We start from the raw sequence: 23,669 nt of genomic DNA on the forward strand, positions 1-23,669 counted from the left end.
CAGGAGTAGCCAAAAACTCAGGATCTAAACCGGCCTTCAATGACACTTCCAAGGAGCCCCGTTAAAGCCCTGCACAGGTCAGGTGTGCAGACACCCCCCCTACCAGCTCTAGCCACCCCACATCTGTTGCAGTTTTAATCTGTGGCCTCGCTTGCCCGCCCCAAACCCCTAAGCTTTCTTGTCTTCTTGCAGAAGGAGAAAACGTCTCTTTTTTATTACAAACAGATTTTTGTTAATTCGTTTCCTCTGCCTTTTGCACATAAAACCTTTTGTTAAAAAACAAATAAAATTAAAAACATAAAAGGACATTTAAAACAAAATAAAAACAGACATTATTAAAACAGAAAACGGGGCTTTGCTTGCCCCTCATTCTTCTATGCAGATGATCTCCCCGTCTGCCTCGCCCCCTGCTGCCTGCTCGCTCTCAGGCCTCCGTCTTCTCTTTCTTTTTGTTTTTCTTCAGGAAGGATGGGGTGCGGAACTTCTTCTTCTTCTTGGTGTTGGGCGACTTGGAGGGCGAGCTCTCGGGGGACAGGGCCTCTTCGATTTTCTCCCCGGAGCGCACGGTGATCTCCACGCTCTCGACGCTGGTGGTCAGCTGGCTCACGCGCTTTGACAGCTCCTCGTCCACGTCCCCGTGGTCGTTTTTACCGTTCATCAGTCCTGTGTGGTTCTCTGCGGGAAGGGAAATTAGCCAGACACAAGTTAGAGGTGAAAACATCGGGCACAACATCTGCAAGATGTGATAAATTCTCCCACGACAAAGAAGAGCTCCCTGGATTTAAGTGTTCTTTGGAAGGGATACATGTAGAGTAAATCTATGAGCTGCAAGGCATTCTCTTTTCAAATAAAATATTCTTTGGCTTTTTACATCATGATCATGTTTAGCATTTTGGCATACAAGCTATTATCTGGTAGTTAAACAGAGTTCATTAAAACTGGCTCTTTTCTAGTCGTTTTCCACCAATAGGAATCTTCAGCTTGTGGATGTCCACCAAGAGCAAACTCATAACTATTACTGGTGGAGCATCACTGAGGTGCATGTTCATGTTATCATATTGGAGGAATGACTGATTAAATCAATATATTTTCTCAGACTGAATAGGTCTCATCTCTTATTGTGTCTCATTGTGTCCTCTTGTGCCAAATGCGAGGCTCTGTTGTCGGATGTACTAATCACACAGTGTCCCCGTGCTCTACATATTTCGTAATATCCCTGCGTAAAAACCCCAGTGACCTGATAGCCCAGAGAGTCTGCCCTCCTTTCAACCCAACAAAATGGGAGCTTTGAACAGCACACTGCACACACTGCCTTAATCGGCGTTCACGTAACATGCCGGGAAGCGTCACATCTCCGTTCTCTGTGCTGCAAATGCAGGTTAAGCAATCCAGGGCGCTGGTTTCATATTACGCACCAAACGTGTCCTCTCAGGTTATTTTCATCATTGCATAAAAACCAGATGGTTGGACTAAAAGGCTTGCTGTACACCACGGCTGACCTCATGGTGACAGTGTCAGAAAATATAGGTCCCCTGAGTGAACGCGCCGTTATTGGTTAATTGTTATTGTGTGGTTTTGCGTGTTTGCCCTGGAAGGAAGTGGACAGGAAGCCAATCCCATAGTGCCATTATTTACAACTTGTAGAGAGACCTCTATGATCCTGCCATTTCTTGGCGGCACACCAAATGGCTTCAAATGTCAATCTTGCGTGTTAACAGACGAAATACATTCAAAGGGCGGCAACAGGCAAGAAACCCAGTGATGTGAAACTTCCCATTACCAATCCCTCAGATCTGTGATGTTAACACCAAATGAACATTCACTCTTGATAAGTCTTTATAATGATGCGTGTAAGACTGCGACAAAACCTCAAGTTTAGATAAAAACACTGAATGAGCCAAATAAGAAAATCAATACCGTCTTGTATCTTTCATTAGGAAGTGATGCAGAGCATGACGGCAAAGCTCTCAATTTATTGGCTGATCCATGTTCCTACTCTCATCTATGGCCACAAGCTGTAGGTAGTGACCAAACGAATATTTAACTGTTGGCAAAATGAGCCTTCTTTGAATGTCTGGGCTCTCTATTAGAGATAGGGGTGAGCAGCTCAGAGGAGAGATGCTGCTCCTCTACATCAAAAGGAAAGGCGACTCAGGCATCTGATCAGGAAGCCTTCTAGGCAAGGTGTTTCAGGCATGTTCAACAAGGAGGAGACCTCTGGGCAGGACATGGTAGACAGCTTACCCCCCCAAGACTGTCTGGTGAGAGGGGGGTCTGGGCATCACTACTCACACCGTAGCAGACCCAGATAACTAGCAGAAAATGGAAGTATGAGTTTTCATCAGGAGGGAGTTCGTTTATCTTAGCAATAAAATGAGAGAAAAGTGCTGGGCTGATATAACCAAAAATTGATGCCATTTCTTGAAGCAGCTACTCTCTGGCAACCAATTGCAAAATCACAGAAATCCCTGAATGCTTGATAAGTTTACAAGACTTCAAGTCTTTAAAAATTGCTTCTCCCATTGCTCTAAAAAACAAACAAACCTTTGGACCCTCAATGGCAAAATAATAAGTGTATAAAATATGAATTCATACCTTTCAGGCAACGCTACATTTTCATAACCCAATATAAATTTGAATTGTCCAAAAAGAAAAAAAAAGCCAGAGAGGTATTAAATGTAGTGAAACTGTTGCAGTTTCATTGAATTAGATGACCACGTTTTAACATGAAGGACTAGTTAGTACAGCATGAGCTAGTTCAGGCACTGTATAATAAGCATTTAGTCTATTGCAGTTAAATTTACGCTCTCATGCTCGTCCACAAACACACGTCGGACATTAAAGTTAAAAAGCAAGACAGTGAAGCTCATTCTGAAAAACAAGTCAGTCTGTGAGTGAGTGATACCTTCTTTGGCTGAAGTGCTTTGCGGGGACTGGGTGACAGACAGAGACTGAGAGAGAGTGGAGCCATCGTCAGAGGTTAGCTCGTGCTCGCCATCTGCAGGGAGGGTAGGGACGGGGCCAGGTGGGGGGGGGTTGTGAGGGTTGGATGAGAGGATTGTGGCAGGGTGTAGGGGGTGGAAGTAGAGGGAAGACAGCAGGGGTGAGTGGGACGAGAGGTTGGAGGGAATTGGGATGAAGGGTCCGGAGGGAGTGGGGTGGGGAGGTTGACAGATTAGTGGTAACACACACACACACACACATGTTAGAATCAGGCCATGCACAGCTGTTTTCCAACAAAATTTACAAAATCCTTGTCTGCTGATCACCCAGAGTGCCATCAATCCACCCGCCCCCGGGCGTGGGTGGCTGAGCACACACTGTAACATTTTGCTAACACTTAAACCCCCGCGGAGCATCTCTTGATGGCGACTTGTGGTCCACTGATAGCTAGACCACCAAAGTTTAAACTTTCTTTATGAGATGTCTCATTTACATAGACTGAAGTATTTGTATTGTGAGACATTTAAATACAGAAAAATGAAGTTTAGGGCAAGAAAGAAAAGAAATCTCAGTCACTCTTATATAGAATAAGGAGATTATGAGAAAAGTTTATATTCTTCTGTAAAATAGATAAAGAAACAAGCATAATGAGTCCCCTTTGAACTATAGATTCTTAAACAATTCTATCCAACCATAAGAAGCACATAGTGTTGCCACGCAGCTTAGCTACAGTAGCTTAATTTCATTTTAAACACCAATTAGTCTGAATGAAAGACGCTCCCTGATCACTTTAACACATTCATTAGTACGTTCGGGCTTACACATCGAGCTGGCAGTCGTCACAATCATTCACAACTCCTACAAGCACAGCGTATAGGACGTGTTTGCATAACAGCCTGATCTGTGCAGTGATAGTACTCGGTGTTCTGTATATACACAGATAAAAATGCGTGCGAGCCTCAGATGAGATGATCTCAGTGTGTGTAGTCATTTGCATGAGCTTTGTCACCTCATGTGAAACATATAGCACATAATACGCATCTGTACATGTGTTCATACATATCTATGTCGCATATAGCTCAATTTGATCAGTTCTCTTATATAATGCGCATTATAATCAATCTGTTTTTTAAAAAAATGATCAATATATACAATCTGCATGTCACAACTAATCGCAGGCTAAGACTATAAACGTGTGTGTGCGTGTCCGGGCCGAGCATGTATCAGGCCTTTCCAGACGGTCTCCAGCTTGTCTCCAGATTGGTCACCGGGGATTCATGGGGCTATGGGGGCAAAAGTGTCATAGCAACGGGCTCTGATCATGTGGCGGGTGTGAAGACCTGCTGTCTGTTCGCTCTGCCATCTTAGTCACACTGGCCCCTTACACACATACAGTCGCACCATGTTTCATATGCACAGAAGAACATTTGCAGCCATCCATACACATGGCCTTACCCAAATATACACAACACACAAATACACATTCACTGTGCTCCAGTGTGACAGAAGGCCCCCCAGATATTGATTCGCTATTGATTTTTCCTCTGCCTCTCTGAAAGACAATAGGACAGAAGGCTAATATGATTAGCCTTGACTTGTGTGTGTATGTGTGTGTGTGTTGACAAGGTTAACACAGTTTAAAGCAGCCATAGACCTTGCATATAGATATAGACGTATAGGTATATAGATGTGCGTCTGTGCACGCGTTGACCGAGATCATTTAAATCTTTTGTTACCACCAGACTGCTGAGAGGGCACAAAGGAAAGTTGAGCTGTTTACTAATCAGTCTCCAAGGGGACGGCTTTGTAATTGCAGAACCAATTTTAAGAAATCCTGATTAGTTTTAAGCTCAAGTTGAAATCTGCTCCAGCTGTTTATTTTAAGGACTTTTGAATATCTGGCTCTTAGTGTCTTATTTTTTCCACAGTTTAAAGTCTTTTAAAACGTGCAAAAAACCCCTTTAATGACTCAAACACCAACAGTAGTTTTAGGTGCCGATGAGCTTTTAATCCAGGGGCAACACAAACTGATTTCACTCAGCTCTCAAGAGATACAAGCGGAACCGGATAAATTCATATTCAAGATTTCTTGAGGTCTTAGTTTTTCCTTCAGGGTTATTAAAGATGATTGTGATGGTTAATAGACCAGCATTTAAAAAAAAAAGAAGATTTACTTTAAATAAATGTATCAAAACCATGATATAAGTGATAAATTAAAAGAAAAGGACCAGTTTCCTGCACCGGAGTAAACTGGCGCCAGCACCCAGCTAAACAGATGACAATTCCTCTTGCTGGCTCAAACTAATCTTCCGATGTGTGCGCTCAAATTGTATCTTGCATATTGATTATTGATCCAATTTGTTTCAAGCCCCGGCTCAATATTTTGTTGTTTAATGAACCTTCACCGATTGTTAAGGTCGTCTGCAGCTGGCAGCAGGAAAGAAAACTCTGGGTTCGAGTTCATCTCGCCATGTGTGCGTGAGCTTTGATGGTTGTTAACAGAAGTGTATTCGTGAGCGTATGTGCCGTACCGCTGAGGCCCAGTTGCCTTCTCTCCACGTTCTTGCGATACTCTTCCAGCGCCTTCTCTGACAACTCACTGAAAGGGTTGGGAGGCAGGGGAGCCATCTGCTCTTCCTCTGTGGGCACGTATGGCTGAGGAGGAGACAGGCAGAGGGGTGAGGATGGGACACACGTACACAGAGAGAAATAATCAGGAGGCACTGGCACACACTCTGAAATTTAAAAAACAAACCATGTACTAACACACAAGCACACACCAAAGGTACACGTACCAAAAAAAAAAACACACACAGAGAAAACAACACCGCCTCTTTAGTCATGACTGCACTGACCGACTTAAAAGAAAAATACGTTTTTTAAAAATGGCACAAACACCCACTGTGTCTGAGGATGACAATCATTCATTAGAGGATGACTAAGGCAGCTCGTGTAAAGATAAAACCACATCACAGAGTCCACATCTAATCAACTCCACGCAAGATGTGTTTATTACTCACACTCGTGCACACACACACACACACAAAACGCACTTGAGCTTAAATCTCTGCTAAGATTTCTGCCTAAAAATGTCAGAAAGAGACTCGTGCTCCAACAAATCATCACACTTCAACAACTCTCACGAATAAGTGCAGTTTCGTTTAAAGCAAACAAGTAATACATTGAAAACAGTTGTCAATTTTAAAGCAAAACTCTACTACAACACATGCAGTGGTTTTTGATCAGAACGAGTGATGAAGTGTTAAAAATCATAAAACGAACAAAAAAAAAAATGTAAAAAACTAAAAACAACCACAGACAGGAAAACGTACGTTGGTATTTACCAGAACGTTTATCTGCACCAGATCCTTCAAGACAAAACATTAAACCACGAAACCATCAGCACCACAACTTCTAGTTGAGACATTTTTACTTCACTTGTTCCAATAATTTATACATTCAATTCTATCCTTGCTAGTAAAGTGCAACTGTCAAGAGCTTCATTTCATCCGTTATAAATGTGTTTACTTGTCTCCCCCTAGTGTTCAAGAGATGTCGTTAAAGTGGCTTAAACTGGCAGTCTGAACAATTTTGGATAAAGTTTTTTTTTTTTTTAAATAGTTTTGGAGAGTCCTTCTCCTCTAATGTTCTCACTAAGTCATTAAGATTAGGAAACTCCTGTAATATGCAGAAAAGCTCTATCATAATCACAAAAAAGCAAATCTCTAATCAGCCAGAACAACTGAGCCCACCTTTAAGTTTCTCCTTAAAGTTAGATAAAGATGTCCTGCAAACCTCAACTGTTTTTATAGCATTATCAACACCAGCTATTCTGGATTTTCTTCAAATATCTGTAAGGACTTTCTGTTAATTGAAGAATATCCTGCAAAAACTGTTTGTCATGTACCCCGGTGTGCCCTTTAAGAGGAATTAAAAGTATTTATTAAGTCACAGCATCTAACTGCTTAAACTTTATGCATTTTTTGTGAAAACTTGTCTTGTTAAAACAGATATTAGATGTTACACATCTACAGTTTACCATCAGATACTTTCTTCTTTGAAGATCTGCTCTCTAAAAACGACGGTTTCCACAGAACACGAGGTTTAGAGGCGAGAAAGATGACATTCTCACCTTTCGCGGTTCATCGACAGGGATGCCTGCGAGGTGCTGAGACCGCGGCCCTGACGACATCACATCAAGCCGGTTCTGCTCTCTGATCTGTAACGGGACGAAACACACGGTGACTTCCTCTAATAACCCAAACAAGTGAACACAAACATTCTGTCAGGAATCAGGATAACATGCCTGATACAGTCAGATGTTTCAGTGCCTAGATTTGTACTGATTTTGTAAGATGCTCTAAAACCAGTGCAGTGACAGCTCAAATGTAGCCGTCTTCTCAAGCACTGACTACAAATTATACAGTAGTATGATTACATGGGGACCAGACTATACACATAAAAGTATGGTAGAAAGAGACACTCTTGACAACAACTGTACAGTAGGCGACTCTTTAAAATTATTTTTATAACTAATCTACTTTGATACTATAAATGTTAAATTTAGGGGACTGGCTGCTGTAAATCCTCACCTCTGTTAATCTGAATGATTGATTTTGACTGTTTTCTGCTTTGTTTGGTGATTTCTAGATAATCTTTATTGAAACATTATTACCTTTATAGTAAAATTAATACTATTACTATTTAGCATGGCTCTAGTTAGCTACCCCCTGGTGTACATATGCTCATATTTGGCTTTCAGAATAGTAAAAAAAAAAAACCTGATACTTCAAAGTAGCATTGTGGCTGTTATGCCCTCCTTAAACATATGAGGCTATGATAGAGATTTATTTAATCCTTAATTAAGTGTTAATATCCTCACATTTTTAAACAGAACCCAGCACAAAATAGTAAAGTGTATCCTACAATTTCTGTCACTCCATCTTTAGATTTTCGTCACGTTGAAAGCATCAAGCGTCTGCTAAAAATGGTAGTTTTACTTACTTTGTTCCTCTTCGCCAGCACTTCAGTGGGATCTGTGTTGAGAGGGACAAACTGATTGGGATCCTCGATACGAATTGGGGTTCCTGGGTCATCTGCCTTCATCCACTGTTAACAGAAGACCGGTGAAAACTTTGTTTCAAAAAATATAATAATAATATTAATAATATTAAAAATAATAATAATGATGATGCAGCTGAACCCCTGTAGTTCACAATTTAGCCACTAGATGGTAATCTAGTACCATTTGTTCTTAGCACTGGGACGCAAGTCCAGCCAAAACACAGCAGTCCACAGTAGCTGTGGGTATGTACACACTAACTTTCCCAGCCACACTGCTCACCGTGGTTGTCCGGCTGTTGTAGCGCTCCTCTCCACCTTCTACGCTGACCTTGGTGTAGCTGTTGGGTGAATTGAGCCAGCGTGTCTTCTCCCTCTGCTGCCGCTGCTGGAGAAACTTGAAGGGCAGCCGTGTTGCACCACTATCCGCGTCCTCTTCGAACATGAACGCTGTAACCGTGGCGGGGATCTCGACGTCGCTCTTGTGCCTCGGCTTCTCCCGGATGATGGGGTGCCGGTATGCATAGCCTGTCCTGTAGCCCTAAAAGGCGTCGCAGAGGATCACATGTAGGGTTTGCTTTCTTTTATCTGGTTTGTGCTGATCCATACATTTACATAGGCCTTGTCATATGTCACAGTAGTCTCCCCACATCATCCATGACTACTGCTCCAGAATAAGTTTTGTATCATGACATTGATTTCACAGCTGACATTATAAATAATAAACATTCAATCGGTTTCGTTTTTAGCACATGAACGACAGAAATGAGCATTGATTCCTGTAATGCTGGTTGGCCTGCCAGTTTCATAGTTAGTCACATGGAAAAGAAAGACTGTGCTTTGACTGCAGGCTTTCTGGCAACACAGAGGACAGCGTTAGATAGTCATTTCCTGTCTGACCCCCTTTTTCTCTCACCCTTTTCCCTCCATCCCCTTCCTTTCCTCTCTCTCCACTTTATTCCCAACGCCCGTCCCTCAGTGCACTCTTTTAGTCCAGTTGGTTTTCAGACAGTTTTCCACACCAGGCTTGACAGCGAGGTTCCGTTCTTTTGTCTTCCCCCCTTTCCTTTTCATCTCAGCCCCCACATCTCAGCCGATACTGACATTTCAACCTAACTGAGCTGGCGTGATCTCCTCCTGCAAAATTCTGCTTTATATTCAGACATTTCTAAATATTCACAGCTGGCAGCTTGCCGAGACACAGTATAACTACTCGATTTTTCTCCCACTTTCTCCCTTTTTGTTACAAATGTGCCTTGGTCCTGTCCTGAATCCAAGAATTTATCTGACACAAATGCCGTTTATGAAGTGTGTAAAGGGGGAGAGTAGGAAAGCAAGGGAGACAAAGATGAACTATTCAAAGTTGCAACAGGCTGGGAGGCAGTGATTCATTGAGAAAGCAGAGGGGGGAAAGAGGAGAGAAAGGTGGGAGGGAAGCATGGAGAAAGGTGAAAAGTGTCGGGTGAAGCAGGCGAGCGAAGCACACGCGGATAGAGATGCAAGGAGGACAAAAGGCATGAGAATCTGAGACAAGGAAGAACATTCAGCAAATCTCCAGGGACTGAACCACTCCAGATTTTTAAAGTTATCACTGTACTAACAAAACGCTCCTCCATTTCCTTTAAGTTTTAAGAAAGAATTTGCTGTTCTTTCCAAAGATGAGCTTTGGAATCAGCACTGCTTCTTTGCATTGCAAGTTAAAAGTTTAGTTTACTGTAGGTGGCGCCCTTTTCCAGTATTGTTCACCCACTCTAGCCACCACTGCTAGTAGCTGAATAGTTCTCCATCATTAGTGCAACAGAAATAAGACTGAAACAAACAGAAAGGTGAACTAAAACGAACCTCGGACCAAATGTGTGCCATAGTGGATAAACACCAGATGTGACACTTTTATGAAATCCATATAGGCCTGTTATTATCGTTTTATAAATCAGTAACTGAGTGCTTTCACACTGGATACCCTTGGATACCAGGGATTTGTGTCTACTCCTGGTTTTGAAGCAGGGATCTTACTCATGTTAAGTGAAACCAAGATGGGTTACTTTGCTAAAACAAATGATTACACTCCTGATTTCACAAAGCCACAACAAGTAAAGATTAAAATGATTTATTTTATGATTATTATGCATTTTTTGTGTCATATATATCTTTTTAAAAACTATGCAAGTGTTTATTTAGGTCTTTTTTGTGTCTTTTTCGGGGGGGTTTGTGTGGTAAACTGACAAAACTTTCACTTTTGATGTTTAGGTTTTTCTTTATACACTTACCAGATTATCCAGCATCCTCATCAGAGACTCAAACTCCAGCTCACCGATTTTCCACTTGTATTGCCCAGCCATGTTGATAGCACCCGCCGAGGCGACGGCGAACACTCGTGATTTGTACTTCTCCTGGTCCAGCACTATAAGGTTGTCCACACCTCCAGCACAAGAAATGGCATTAACCTGAGGACAGAGGGAGACAGACGTGAGCTTCTACTGGTGGCTGGTGGCTTACAAATTTCAAGCAGGAACAAATTTCCTGACCATTTCCCCTGCAGACTAAAAGTGTCATTTAGCAAAACCAAAATGAGAGACCCCTCCGGCTACCACGGCATTGAATTTACAGTAGATGACATGCAAACATGCCTGAGGGGATTTATTTCGAGAAATTAAGCTGGGCTGGGCTTTGCGGGATGGATTAATGTTTTCTTTTGCTTGACCAGGGAGAGTCAATCAGGAGATTTGGTTTGCTGTTACAGTGGAGCGGGGGGGCACAGCCGTTCATCTCTAAAATCCACCATATTTACCAATGAACAGGAAGACACGCAAGAACAAAAAGCAAGACAACAAAAATCCAACACAGCTGTATTTTCACTTATTGCTACAACTGCCCCTTCAAAATGGAAACAGCTGCACAGCAGTCAGCTGCACCAACCAAACTACCACCGAGCAAAGTGGGCAGTGTTTATCAGCTTGTTACAGTTTGATATTCTGGGTAATTCACGTGGATGTTATTTTGACATGCAGCATCCACCTAATCGATGCTGCAAACCAAGCACACACCCCAAAGTCAATGACACTCACTAATAACCTCCACCAGCAGTGCACTACAACACACACCAGTAAAAGATCCCCCATCCTGCAGCTCACAGGACCCAAAGAATCCACTGCTGGACACCAAAGGTCACTTAAAGAGGACGTCTGGCAATATGTTAACAGGTGCACAACAAACAGATCCAAACCCTTATAAATACACGGCAGTGAGAAGTGTCTGAATGACCACTGAGATTTTAAAAAAAATATTATTTCTTATGTTCCATTTCAAATGCTGCTGCAGCTAAGTTGAGCTAATCCACAATCCCTGACAAACACGCCACCGCTCTCCGGGCTTATCGCCATCTTATCGGAAAAGATTACGCAGACCGACACATTACATGAAATATGAATATACACTTAAGATAACCTCAAAATGAACATGCAGTCAATAAACATTCATTCATGCTGCCCAATTCTCACCCCTTGAAATCTTATGTATCACCTTCTGTTCAGCTTTACTAATTAAAAACAAAACACGGAGAACACCATCCCTCTCTTAATGCTGCTTTGGACCAGCGTCAACAATAACACATCAGATTGTTACTCCCTTCATCAGACTCCTAATAGCCTTATTATAAAGCTGTGTTTGGCCAACATTTTCCACATGGGGAGAGATTATGAGTTAGAGTGTTCTTAAAATAGAGAGGGAGAAATGTGAAAGCAGCTGTGGAGATTAGATTTAGCAGGAAAGCTACCGCCCTCCTGGACTAATGCGTGTGTTTGGAAGCCGAAGAGAGAGAGTGTGAGCGTGTGTGTGTCGGGCAGGAATGTACTGGGTACCAGCAGCACTTGGCTCTGCAATGTGTACCTGGATTTCACAGGCATACTGAGCGCTGTAGATGTAGTGAAAGGCCTCTTCGATGGTCTCCCCGAGAGCAACCACGCCGTGATTCCTCAGCACCAAAACCTGGAACGCGCGCACACAGAAAAAGTCATTGTAAGCATCAGAAGAGTCCGATCACAGAGAGGCACTACAGGTCCATTTCTCTAACTTGTATTAAATGAGACCGTTAGATGGTGTTTATTTTATTTATTCAGCAAGTAACCAAGTCAATGGAAGTACTGATGGAGAATGTGCGTGCTCATGCTGATTTGTATCCAGAAGCTCTGTTTTCTCTAGTTCTTAAAAAATGTTGGCCCAGGGGACAGAAGAGCTTCAAGAGTTTGAAGGTTGAAATCATTATGATTTTATGTATCAACAAGGGCTTGGCCACTGGGCGATGACATCAGAACCTGGCAACAGACAAGCAGCGGAAACTCCCTTGAATTCCCAGAATGTTTTCCAGTTTAAATTCCATCAACCGGTGATTTTTTTTTTTTAAAGACGCCAGAAAGCAAGACATACACATGGAAGGCAAATAGAAAACCCAAAATAAGGGTGCCTGACTGCCCTACTATTGCTCCTTGTTCGAAACAAACACCCTGATATTTCAATCGTTTTCCTGTCTTAGGTTAAAGGGATGAGATATAAAACAGGCTTGATTATTTTGAACTACCCCAACATATGGGCCTAAATTGCTCCAAGCCTCTAAAAGTTTTGGTCTGTTGTCTGAAAGACTGCAGAAACGCGACTCAAAGACACATTTTGGCTCTTTTTTATCAGCAAACCTCTGGGACAAACACACTCCAGTCTGAAGCTAGAGATACTGGTAGAAAGCTTTTTAATACATCTGCACAAAGCTAAGTTTATTGTTTGCACTTTTTATTTACCGTGTGGATTTTTCAAATCGCAAACTAATTATGCAAAAGTGATGGAAGATGTTGCACAATGCTTCGCCTACCTTTGTTGTTGGCCCCAGGGCCTTCTGTAGCTCTATGCGCTCATCCTGCTCATCCAGACTGCCCTGGTAGTTGTAGTAGGCAATATCACCCAAGATCAGCGCCTCTTGGGAAATGGGCAGGATACCACACTTCATAGATGACACCTGAAGCAGGAGAAAGGTGAGAAGGAGACAGCAGAGGCATGCCAGCAATGAGAAACGTTGACAGGTGGATTACAGCTGTATAGCTGCTTTATTCTTTAACGTTCGGCAGCAGATGTTTCTCGTTGGTGCTCCTGTGGGAAGAAAGCTTGGAAACTCTGGCGCTCTCTGATGACTGCGGTGATGAGCCCCTTTGTTGTTGAAAACTTTCATTTCTGCGCTGCAGAGTCGTTTAAAGATGTTCCCTTTTGGTCGAGGTGTCAAGGTAATTTTACGGGATATCACTTCACTATTCAAATTCATCCAGCCTGAAATACCTCTTCTCAAATTGAGATCGCACCCCTCTTAAAAAAAAACAACAAAAGCATCAAGCACCAATCTGCAGGGAAAATCATCACAGAGAGGTTTGCAAGCTTGGGTATAATATAACGTGTGGTAATGTGAACTTACAGCTGCTGTGGCAGGAGTGTGCACGTGTATGATGCAGCGGATGTCTGGACGCATGGAGTAGATGGCAGCATGGGGGCTGAAACCTGCGGGGTCGATCCTCAGGTTGGTGGAGCCCTGGTCGATCACATCCCCGATGATGTTGACTTTCACCTGGGGAGGCAAGGATAGGGTGCTTTGAGGATATCTGCTTTGAGTGGTTAAAAATACTTTAACCCAAGCAATAAGCGGCAAGAGTACGGCAGGGCTTTAGAGGCCACAGAGAGACGATGTACTGTAAACCATCACAACATCAGTGAAATCAAATATGCCGATACAAAACTAGCTCACAAGCAGGTTATAACCCTGCAGTGTTAACCAAGCAGGCCTAAAGATAAGCCAACATCTGTGAGTATGATGGCACAGAAATCACATTACAACAATTCCTCCTTTCTGTATGCTCATCTCTGGGAAATGAATTTACGCTTTACCAGGAAACATAATAGTGGAACGGAGTGGACTCACTGCGACAACTTCATTACCAACCAGTTAACAGTTATTCGATTACATGACCGGAGAGAAAAGCATTCGAGGCAAAAGATATATAGAGGACCTGGAGGGACAGAGAGTACAATACCAGAGGGTGGGGGGGGGAGACTGCTAACTGGACACAGAGACTGTGATATAAAACCTGGAGGAAGAGCAAGTGCAGATGTCAGTCCTCACAGTAAAACCTAATAACAAACCGAAAACACAACTTTGCCTGCAGACCTTGTACACAATTGGCATCACTAAGCACATGTTGTTCTGTGATACAAGCCAGAAGCAGCCTGCTCACATTTCTGACCTCCCCCCAACAAGGTCCAAGAGTGTGTTATCACACCAGGAACACGGCATCCATCATCCAGTCAGAGGCTCATGAAACAAACCCAGTTCAAACTGAGCCAGCTCAAAAGTGTGGGGTTTGGTACTTAAAGTGTGCGTGGAGCAGGAAACTATTTCCTTCCAAAATTAAAGGAATTACATTTTTTTTTAAACCCCTTCAAACTCTGTTTTTAATCTCTCATCATCATATTACTCAAACTAAAAACCCACCCTTCCCATCCAGGGCTTCTTCAGAGCTGTGCCTCTACTCATTAGCTTTGGTAGCAACAGATCATTTTTATTTTAGGATTAAAAAAAACGATTAAATAACAAAAACTGCACAAAGTTACTGGAGGTGTGGCTTTACGTTTTCACCTCGCAGAAAACTTGACACTCGAGTATTGATCACTGAGAATATAACAGATTTTTTAAAAGTAAGACCAAAGTGTTACCATGGGAAACTTGCCACTACTCAAACTTCTGAATAAATAATCTTGTTTTACTTGGTTTGAGGTTTAGAACTACTTGGATAGTTTAGAGTGTATTTCCTTTTACATCCTTTTTAGATCTGGTCACTACTTATTCATTCTTTAGTAAAACAAGGAAATTCAGTAAGACATTTAACCTCAGAAAACTGCATACGACTAAAAATATTGTTGAAAATTAACCATATTGTGTTGGCACGGGGCCAATACAGCGCCTGAGCAATTACCAGCTCGACTGGTTAATACGTCTCTTTCCTGAAGAGAGTCCACAGATTGTTTCCGATCTTTGGGTCAAATGAGGCTGAAAATCCTCAGACGCATTCTGAGTGGTGTTCAGACTTTTAAAAGGCATATGGGTGTTTGGGCAGATGAATTTATTGATCTTTCCAGCAGAGGAAAGTGAATGGCACTAGCTAAGCGTGAGTAACTAACCCCATCTATGTCTCCACACACACCCTCTCCTGACAGCCATCGCCAGCTGCCGTGTGATCGAACACCGTTATGTCACATGGCCGGTCCATTATTGGATCACCCCCGTCACGCCCTTCAAACTTCAGCCCTTCAAACTGAGAGGCCCTTATGGCCGGTGTAGCACCTCTAATCTTAAAAATAAGTCAAAGGACGTGTCAAAGAATCTGAAATGTGATGCAGCTGCATGGTAGGGAGGGGATTAGAAGCTGATAAGGAGAGTGGGGCCAGAAGCAGGCAGTTGAAACTGAAAAGGAAATCTCTGAATTCCTTCAAGGGTTCAAGGTTGCCTGATTCAAGCAAATCAAAGAGTAAAGAGAGTAATTCTCTCACCTTTTGACTCTGATGTGTAGTCAACAGTAATTTCAATGAGACGTTTAGAGACATGAAATGGGAAACTTTGCTGTGACTTCAGACTAAACTAAAACAACCAGATGGACCAAACATTTTTTCTTTTCAACTCCAAACTCAAACTGACCTCAGAATCACCTCAAAGCTCAAAGAGTAATACTGACAGGGAGAGACAGATGCAAACTAACCAAAGCCAACTGCACCACAGCTGACCCCAACACAACCTTTGACACGCTTTATTCTGGATGACTTCCTCCTAATCAATTTCTTTGCCTTCCTAAACTCTTGAACTTAATCATGTAACTATTGAGCTTACTAAGACAAAGCCGGCTGAAAGTGGAGAGAGAGATTAAACAGATGGATATAAACAAAGCAGTGCCGGACTGGCATCAAAACACAAACACTAAGGAAAATCTGGAAGTGCCAGGTTACACGAATTTGTTCTGTCTTTCAGCGTATGCAGTGCTGTGGTCAACTTTACTGCCCGACCACAGGATAGATGGATGTGGTCCAGACAAACAAACTAAAAATACTCACAGCTGAATAAGTTTGCCATATACTGCTTTTAAGGATTCTGTGGCTTCTAGTAAAAGTTATGGCGAGTAAGTTTGATTGAGTTTGCAATCATGGACATGATTAATTACACTTTACAATGATTTGAGCCAGAGACAGAAGGTAAGAGCATCATCTGTTACTTTGTGCAGCAACAGAGCTAAAACTAAGACTAACACAACATCGTCAAAGGTAAAAGTTTTCTTTTTGCTAATAGAATAACAGAAAAGTATACTTGGGAGGATGAACAACCAAGAAGCCTGATTGGACTTATCAGCCTTGAGCTGACATTTGACAATGAATATATGGCATGAACCAATGAACCAAAATAAATATGAACCAAATACTGCTGGCATTACTGCTATTGGTAAATAAATAAATATCAAGTTTTATCCTGATTATTTTGTTGCAGTACTGAACTATTATTCCTGTGTGCTAATCAAAGACATGTCAACGTCCATGTCTAACTAGTTAACTATTGCAGCAACAGGTTTTTGAGGCAGCAAAGTGACCCTAGTGAAGAGAGTCTGTTCTGGCGGTTTCAGGTAGGTACGCTTGTTTTGTGTCTGTACTGCAAAGAGAATTTATTGTCTGAAATTATTATCAGCAATTTGGCACTTTATTCCCTTTTAAGGAAATAAAGCAGATTTTCAGGGCAAGTTTACAGTGTCTGTGCTGAACTAAAGCAAAAAAGACAAACAAACCCCTATTAAATTAAAAACAGACTCAAAAATGACTGAGTTCAACAAGGACATGTTCAAACCACTCAGCCACCCACGAGGCTTTACTATCAGGAAGTAGCAAGTTAGGCGCAGAGATTTATATCACTACCTTCTAACCACTCTCGCAGGTCAAAAAGTGAAATCAGCTTGTCAGCGAGGTGCTGACAGATTTCACAATCTGGCTGCAGAAGCACACCTGCAGCATATTATCCCAGATTTTATCTGTTTGCGCAGGTGTCGAAGACAAAGTAGGAGAGTACAACAAAGCTACTACACAGAGGCGAACCCTGGTTCTGTTTTTTAACTTGTCAAATGGAAAAAGCAGAAATAAACAGAAGTCCGACAATCAGGATGAGACATGTTGATGAGACAAGAGCAACAGAAAGAGAAAAACTAAACGGAGACAAACCGAAATAGAAAGTGAATTAGAGGGAGCTGAAACGTACAGAGGGAGGTAACGAGGTTGCCAACGAACTCTTATACACATTATTGCACATTTAGCGCCGTGGTATGTCGAGCACAGCTGAAACTGGGGAGACGGACAGACTGAACCACCTACAGTGTTTGCTGACAGAGAAACAGAGCGGCTAATGTCAACATGAGAGGTGCCGGTGACACAGAACATGATAAACGCGTACACAAAAGGGACAGTCAGAGAGAGACGGTGGGATCTCGTGCACAGAGCACTGGAAAAAGGTTCATCTGGTACTTTCCTCTTCAGAGCGAAGGAAGTAAATGGCTGATTAAGCCAAATGGGAGAGCGCTAGTTGAGTAAAGCAAATGCAAAGCCATTACAGTCCAATGTAATGCTGGCACAGTTACACAGAGAAGGATGCTGATGCAGACATTTACGATGCATTTCATTTGTAGCAAGAAATTAAATTAACAGGCAGAGCTTGTAGTTAAAAAACCGTGTTTGGATGAGACCACAGTGGCTCGTGTTTCTTACCAGGTTTGAAGCAGATGCCTCAGCAAATGAGAGTCCTCTGGGGATGATCAGGATGTGGTCTTGCTCTTTACTGACTCGGCCCTAGGAGAAAACACAGATTGAGGACTAAAGGTTACTTTTAGTTAGAAAAGAAAATTAACCAGACCCAAGTCGGGACTGCATTAGAATAACAAAGAATTAAGGAAGAGTTGAAATATGGACTAAACAGTCAGATCTGCAATTAAAACATGCTTGCCAGCAACCTCCCTGTACATTTCTGTGGGCAACAGGGAGTCAGATACAGCATGAAATGGAGGAACTTGGGTGGAAGTGGACTGCAGAGTGGTTTGCCGTGGTCCAACCACTATGGGGAGTCTAAAGTGGCTCAGATAGCGTGCCTTATATGAGACAGCCATATGTATGTGTAGAAGTGTGTCAGCTGAGCCATCAGCTGATGTGGTCACAAAGAAATTATTGCAAAATGCATTGAGGCATTGTAAAGTCATCACTACTAGACTTTCTTGGGGATTTTGCACGGCACTTAAATAAAAAAAGAATAGTGCAATATATAGCATTTAAACAAAGGCATAGAATAGTAGAGGACATTCTGAAAGTCTGTGTGGACAGTTTTTGAACTGTAGTATCAGTTTTCTGTAGAAAGTCAAAGGTTACAATAATCTTTGTTGTGAATGACAAGCCAGGTATTTAAGTTGTGATATTAAAGATGTTTTTGTAACCTCGAGACAATTACTGTTAGACTGAAACACCCTTGAAATGACAATAAAAGCTTTCTCTGCAAACAGACCCTCAATGTTTGTACCCGGAAATAATACAGGACACGGTAAAATTTATGAACTAGATAGATAATGGGGAATTTCCAGTACATCTGTGCTTTTGGAGTAGTGTCTTACTGTGATGTAGGAGTTGGCGAAGTGTGCCCAGCTGAACAGGTCCACCAGTCTGTAGAGGCTGGCCAGTTTACAACGTGTCAGCTTCTCGCCTTTCACCATCGTGGTGGATTCCACTCCGTACAAGTCGTTGATGGGAGTGACCATCCCCAGGCCTAAATGATCATGGACGATGAGAGGAGGGGGAGCAGGAATGTTAAAAATGCAGATTGCGGATCAGGTGGTATTAATATCAGTGACAACCATTCAGGACCAGACATCTGTAGCTAGCATCTGGATTTGTATCTAATGGTGTATCTGACTCTACATGAGAATCCTAATTTACACAGTGGGGTGATGCGAGCAGCACTCAGTCCTTTAATGCCTTTTGTTGTCTTTAATTACAATATTTAAAAAATTAGCTAAACCAAAAGGCTACACAGTTTCTGACGTCTAATTTAGCATTAGTTGTGCATTCCAAGGCTTTGACTTCACATATGGGACTCTTGGACAGAAATTGCAAAGGATCAAAACCCAGGGAAATATGCACGGCTTTTCCGGAGTCTGGGGCTGGGTTGTCTAAGAGTATTTATGCCCTTGAGCACACAAAGCTCATGTTTGTGTATAGATCTCCTATATTCCAATATTGAGGCTGTGCTTTTGTTTTTCAGTGCAGTTCAAAGTTATTGCACCCAGGGCGCGGATGGCATGTGTTAGTGTCTGGTTGTCTGGGGTAACGAGCACAGTGACCACTTACTGAGGGGGGAAGTGTTGAAACCGGCAACTGTGCTGGCCATAAAGAAGTCTGCGATCTGCCTGAGGGCCAGCAGGCCAGTGGGGTTGTTCCCCTTCCGTTGCTGCTCTTGGATCAGGCTCTCCAATTCCTCCTTGAAAGCCTGAGAAAGATAGGGAAAGACAAAAGGTTGAGAGGGGACATGAGCCAACTGAGAACGTAATGTGTCAAGAACTACAAATCTAACCCTCAAATTAAGAAAAGCAACAGTAAAAAGGATTTACCGGTTAATCTTCACATTGTGACTTTTAGCACATTATCAAGCCTCGTTTAAAAACAAACAAACAAACAAACATATTTTTATTCCATATATAAAAACGAGCCTTTACGTTCAACACAGGGGGCTTTAATCAGGTGTTATGCAGCTTAACTGGGAGACACACACACCCACACACACACACAAAACGAAAACATTTCACTGAAACTGAGATTAATACACCTGGATGTCCAAAGTGAGGCAATATCACAAAGAAAACTAAGACTGTGGCGAGACAGATGAAGATAGGAGGGAGGAGAAAGGAGTAGATTAGTAGTGACAGAGAGATAAAAGAGCAAAAAGATGTGGGAACATTCAAAGAGACAGGAAGAATGCGAGTAAAGACAGGAAGATCGTGGGAGACGTGCTAATCACAGATTAGACATCCTATTTGGGTGTCAATCTGAATCATCCTAAGAGCGCTCTACGAAGCTGGGCCCAGATTGGCTAGATACACAACAAGCTCCGGAAAGGTTGCTCGTCTGGTTAGCTCGCTGCTTGTGCTTTGATTGGCTGCTTGGTGTAACTGGGAGAGAGTTAGTTTGTAGCTAATCCTCTTGTCCAGTCATCTGCTGAGTCCACAGACACGATACAGTATATGCTAACAAGCTCTTATGCAGACCCCATAAACGCACAGCTGATTGAGTGACATAATACAGAGTACTGGGTAAAGCATCTTTCTCACAGTGCTCATAAATCAAGTCGAGTCATAAATCCTATTGTAGATGTTAGCGTTTGAAATATGATGGTGTTTAAAACTGCAGGTAATATTCAGCTAGGCTGTATAGATAACAGCAAATGAAGTAATAAACCCATCTGTATCTCCAGATAACCTTTGTAAGGTTTTAACCTCCCCCGGGGGCTTTCTCACCTCTCTACCAGCTGACTTTACTAAAGCTGTGACCAGTACGTGCGGGTTTCGGCATTTAATCACACATGTGATGTTCTTATACAGCACATGCCGACGACAGGTAAAGTCCGACAGTCTGAGTTTGAGATATTTGATTTGATCAGCAAGAGTTTATTTTGTGTTATCGTTTGTTTTGGTTTCAACTTTTGTTTCTACCTTTTCCTAGCAGACCTTGGTCATCCAAATAGCCTTATCAATGAGGTGTTGTAGGTAGGTAATTGCAAATAAAAGGTAAGTTGTTACTGATATACCATCAAGCTAAAGCTAAGTGATTATCAAATCACAGATACTGTTAGCATGTATGACTTAAGGTTTAAATAACCTGTGTAACTTATTTTAAAACCAAAAGATCAGAAGTGTTTGACACATCTTTACTGACTTCTATTCCTTCTTAGTGTTTATGTGCCATTTAACACAGAGTCTCTTCTAAACACATCTGTCCAGATCAATTAGTTGTTTTCATCATCTATTCATCTCATACACCTTTACATTTCCGTGTATCAGGTAAATCAGTAAAATCTTTAGTTTTGTCTCCAATTGAACTTCCCATCATCACTGACAATAACAAAAACACCATGAAGCCACTTTAAAGTCCTGATTGAAACTTAACACCAGTGATGGAAATCTCTGGAAAGAAAAGAGCACCGCAAGAAAGCTGAATGAATCCACAAACCCTTTTTCCGAGCAATGAAGCCTCCAGTAGGGAAACATGCAATATTGATACCTTTATTTCAGTACTTATGCAACAGTCCACACACTCCCAGTGGAGCTGCATTAGTGCACAAAAACATCACTGACACTTAACTTCCTCTTTTGCCCTTCAGTCACCACACTGGGATGAGTCCATTAGTGTTATGCGAATGTTTTGTCGTTAAATGTGGATCAACCCCCTGCGTCAGGACACTGCTGGTTCTGAACTACAGCCAGACATTCCTCCATCCCTGGTGGTGAGGTTGCTGGAGCAACTGGTCTGCTGCGGATGTCTGACAGTGGTGGGTCTTCTTTGTTTTAAGTTGCTGTTGTTCTGGGTGTCAGTGTTTCGGAGACTGTTGTGCAATCAGACTGACATTAAAGTCACGATACTAAACCTACAGTAAATTAGAGCCGTGACTCAGAAACGTATCACTGCGGCAGAATCTGTGTTCCCGACTCAACTACAAAGTTCAGTCTGTGCCTAAAAGTTCTCTCTAATCTCAAACTGCGAGCTTGTCACTAGTTGTTCTTGTGAAACTGATGACATAACATGAGCAGAAATCCCATCATTTGGTACAGTTAAACCTTTGACATTGACATTCTACCATTCTTTAGAAGTGGCTAACATTTAGCTATTTAAACACTTAGCACATACCCACCAGAGTTGTGGGCCTGGACACTACGCTGATAATAAGTCCAGTATACTGCATTTCTGACCTTTTCTCAGAATACGATTGGCATCATTTCTTGATCACCAAATCCATCCATGTCCCTTGAGACCACTTCTAACAGGATACAGTTCTTTCAAAGAGTAAAGTTTATCATTCCAACACTGCAATGATTTCCAGGAACATGATTTTTCTCTACAGGGACAGGCAGACAAAACATTCCAGCAAAATGCCTCTCATGACAGAGCTGCTACATCAACACACTGTAGGAGTTAAGGACTTTGGTTTTTCCTTTAATTTGTCAACCAGTTTCCGTGTGACTCTTCAATAGCTGAATGCGCCACCATGTTCAGCAATGTAGACCAAGGCAATGAGCAAGATGAAACAAGAGAGATGTGAGAGAGTTGCAGACCCAGAAAACAAAATAACAAGCTGAATAGCTTCATAGAGCTTACTGGAACCACAAAAAAACCACAGAACCACACGCTATTCATTGTTAAAAGAAAAATGTCATCCCAAAAGAACATGGTTCAGTCATGGTTCTTGTGTTGCTTTAGATTTACAACACAAGCACAATTACCTGTTCAGTACATGGATTCAAATGGCAAACATTTGTGCCAATCAAGTGGCAGAAAACACATGGGCATAGCAACACACACACACACACACACGCGCGCGCACACACACACACAGGCATCTGCTCTACAATTTATGTTTCGCCATTCCCAAGAAGATTATGACAGCAGGGATTAGGTTCCCACAGAATAATCCAGGGACCAAAAAGTGGATCGTATCATTAATATTCAGCAAAACCTCCACATCTCCACAACAACTAAATGACCGTCACATGTTAAGTTTCCCTTTTAGCCACAGTGCTCTACCTGCTCATCGTTTAAATACAGTTTCCACCTTGACATGTGGGGGATGGGTGTCAGGTCAGTTTGGTGAACCAAACTCACCAACAGACAACCAGGCTAATCAAGTCTCTCCACTTACTGGAGGAAAAACAAAACGATCCAATCAGAGAAATGAGGAGGTGTTTTCATGGCTGCTCCAAAATGCCAACAGCCAATCTTTCAAAATTGAACTGCAGCGCTGCTGAGAATGTTAAGTCGACATGAAGGCTGGAGCTCGGCCAGTTTCTCAGTGGAAGGCTAAAAGCCTGAGGGTGGTGAATATTTAAAAAAAAAACAAAAAAAAAAAAACGAAAAATCAAACTGAGTATCTGTAGGAAAACACAAATGGAGTTTCAGATCTTTAGAATCCAGTCTATGTTATGTTAATTTAGCATTTATTTTATATTACAGTTGGCCGATATCAAGCTTTTTCATGCACATATTTGAGCTGATTGACTGAACCATGTTCTTGTGTGGTCTTGTGTGATTAGACCAGTAGAGAAAGATATTTTTGGTGCTATTCCACCGTTTCTGTTAAAACTGGTGTTGCAGATGCAGGTGACGTTTAAACCGTTGATGTCATCCTGTGGAAAAGACAGACGGGACTTTTTAATGAGAGTGTTGGAGCAAAGTCGACCTTGCACGTCTGTGCTTGTGCTCATCAAAGAAATCTGTGTTGCTCCCGATAGTTTCACCATTACACACACACACACACACACACACACACACACACACACACACACACACACACACACACACACACACAC

General features: G+C 42.1%; 1 protein-coding gene across 8 annotated transcripts in view; it reads right to left on the minus strand.

The window, feature by feature from the left end:
- Positions 1–306: 306 nt before the first annotated feature.
- add3a (adducin 3 (gamma) a) overlaps positions 307–23,669 on the minus strand; it is a 95,896-nt gene continuing 72,533 nt past the window's right edge. For 4 of the 8 annotated variants that reach the window (XM_005743639.2, XM_005743637.2, XM_005743638.2 and 1 more), the window contains 14 exons: positions 19,444–19,582; positions 18,711–18,862; positions 17,821–17,901; positions 13,454–13,603; positions 12,863–13,006; positions 11,890–11,988; positions 10,272–10,448; positions 8,288–8,545; positions 7,948–8,052; positions 7,076–7,162; positions 6,276–6,311; positions 5,475–5,598; positions 2,906–2,998; positions 307–675 (listed from right to left, as the gene is read on the minus strand). In XM_005743639.2, the coding sequence (XP_005743696.1) occupies positions 425–675; positions 2,906–2,998; positions 5,475–5,598; positions 6,276–6,311; positions 7,076–7,162; positions 7,948–8,052; positions 8,288–8,545; positions 10,272–10,448; positions 11,890–11,988; positions 12,863–13,006; positions 13,454–13,603; positions 17,821–17,901; positions 18,711–18,862; positions 19,444–19,582 (1,896 nt within the window). In that variant the 3' untranslated portion in view covers positions 307–424. The remainder of the gene's footprint in view (positions 676–2,905; positions 2,999–5,474; positions 5,599–6,275; positions 6,312–7,075; positions 7,163–7,947; positions 8,053–8,287; positions 8,546–10,271; positions 10,449–11,889; positions 11,989–12,862; positions 13,007–13,453; positions 13,604–17,820; positions 17,902–18,710; positions 18,863–19,443; positions 19,583–23,669) is intronic. The other 4 variants (XM_005743640.2, XM_005743641.2, XM_005743642.2 and 1 more) reach the window with 4 other exon arrangements.

The sequence above is a fragment of the Pundamilia nyererei genome, unplaced genomic scaffold (genome assembly GCF_000239375.1).
Source record: "Pundamilia nyererei isolate P.nyererei 1_Seehausen unplaced genomic scaffold, PunNye1.0 scaffold00134, whole genome shotgun sequence".
In the NCBI taxonomy this organism is placed as follows: domain Eukaryota; kingdom Metazoa; phylum Chordata; class Actinopteri; order Cichliformes; family Cichlidae; genus Pundamilia; species Pundamilia nyererei.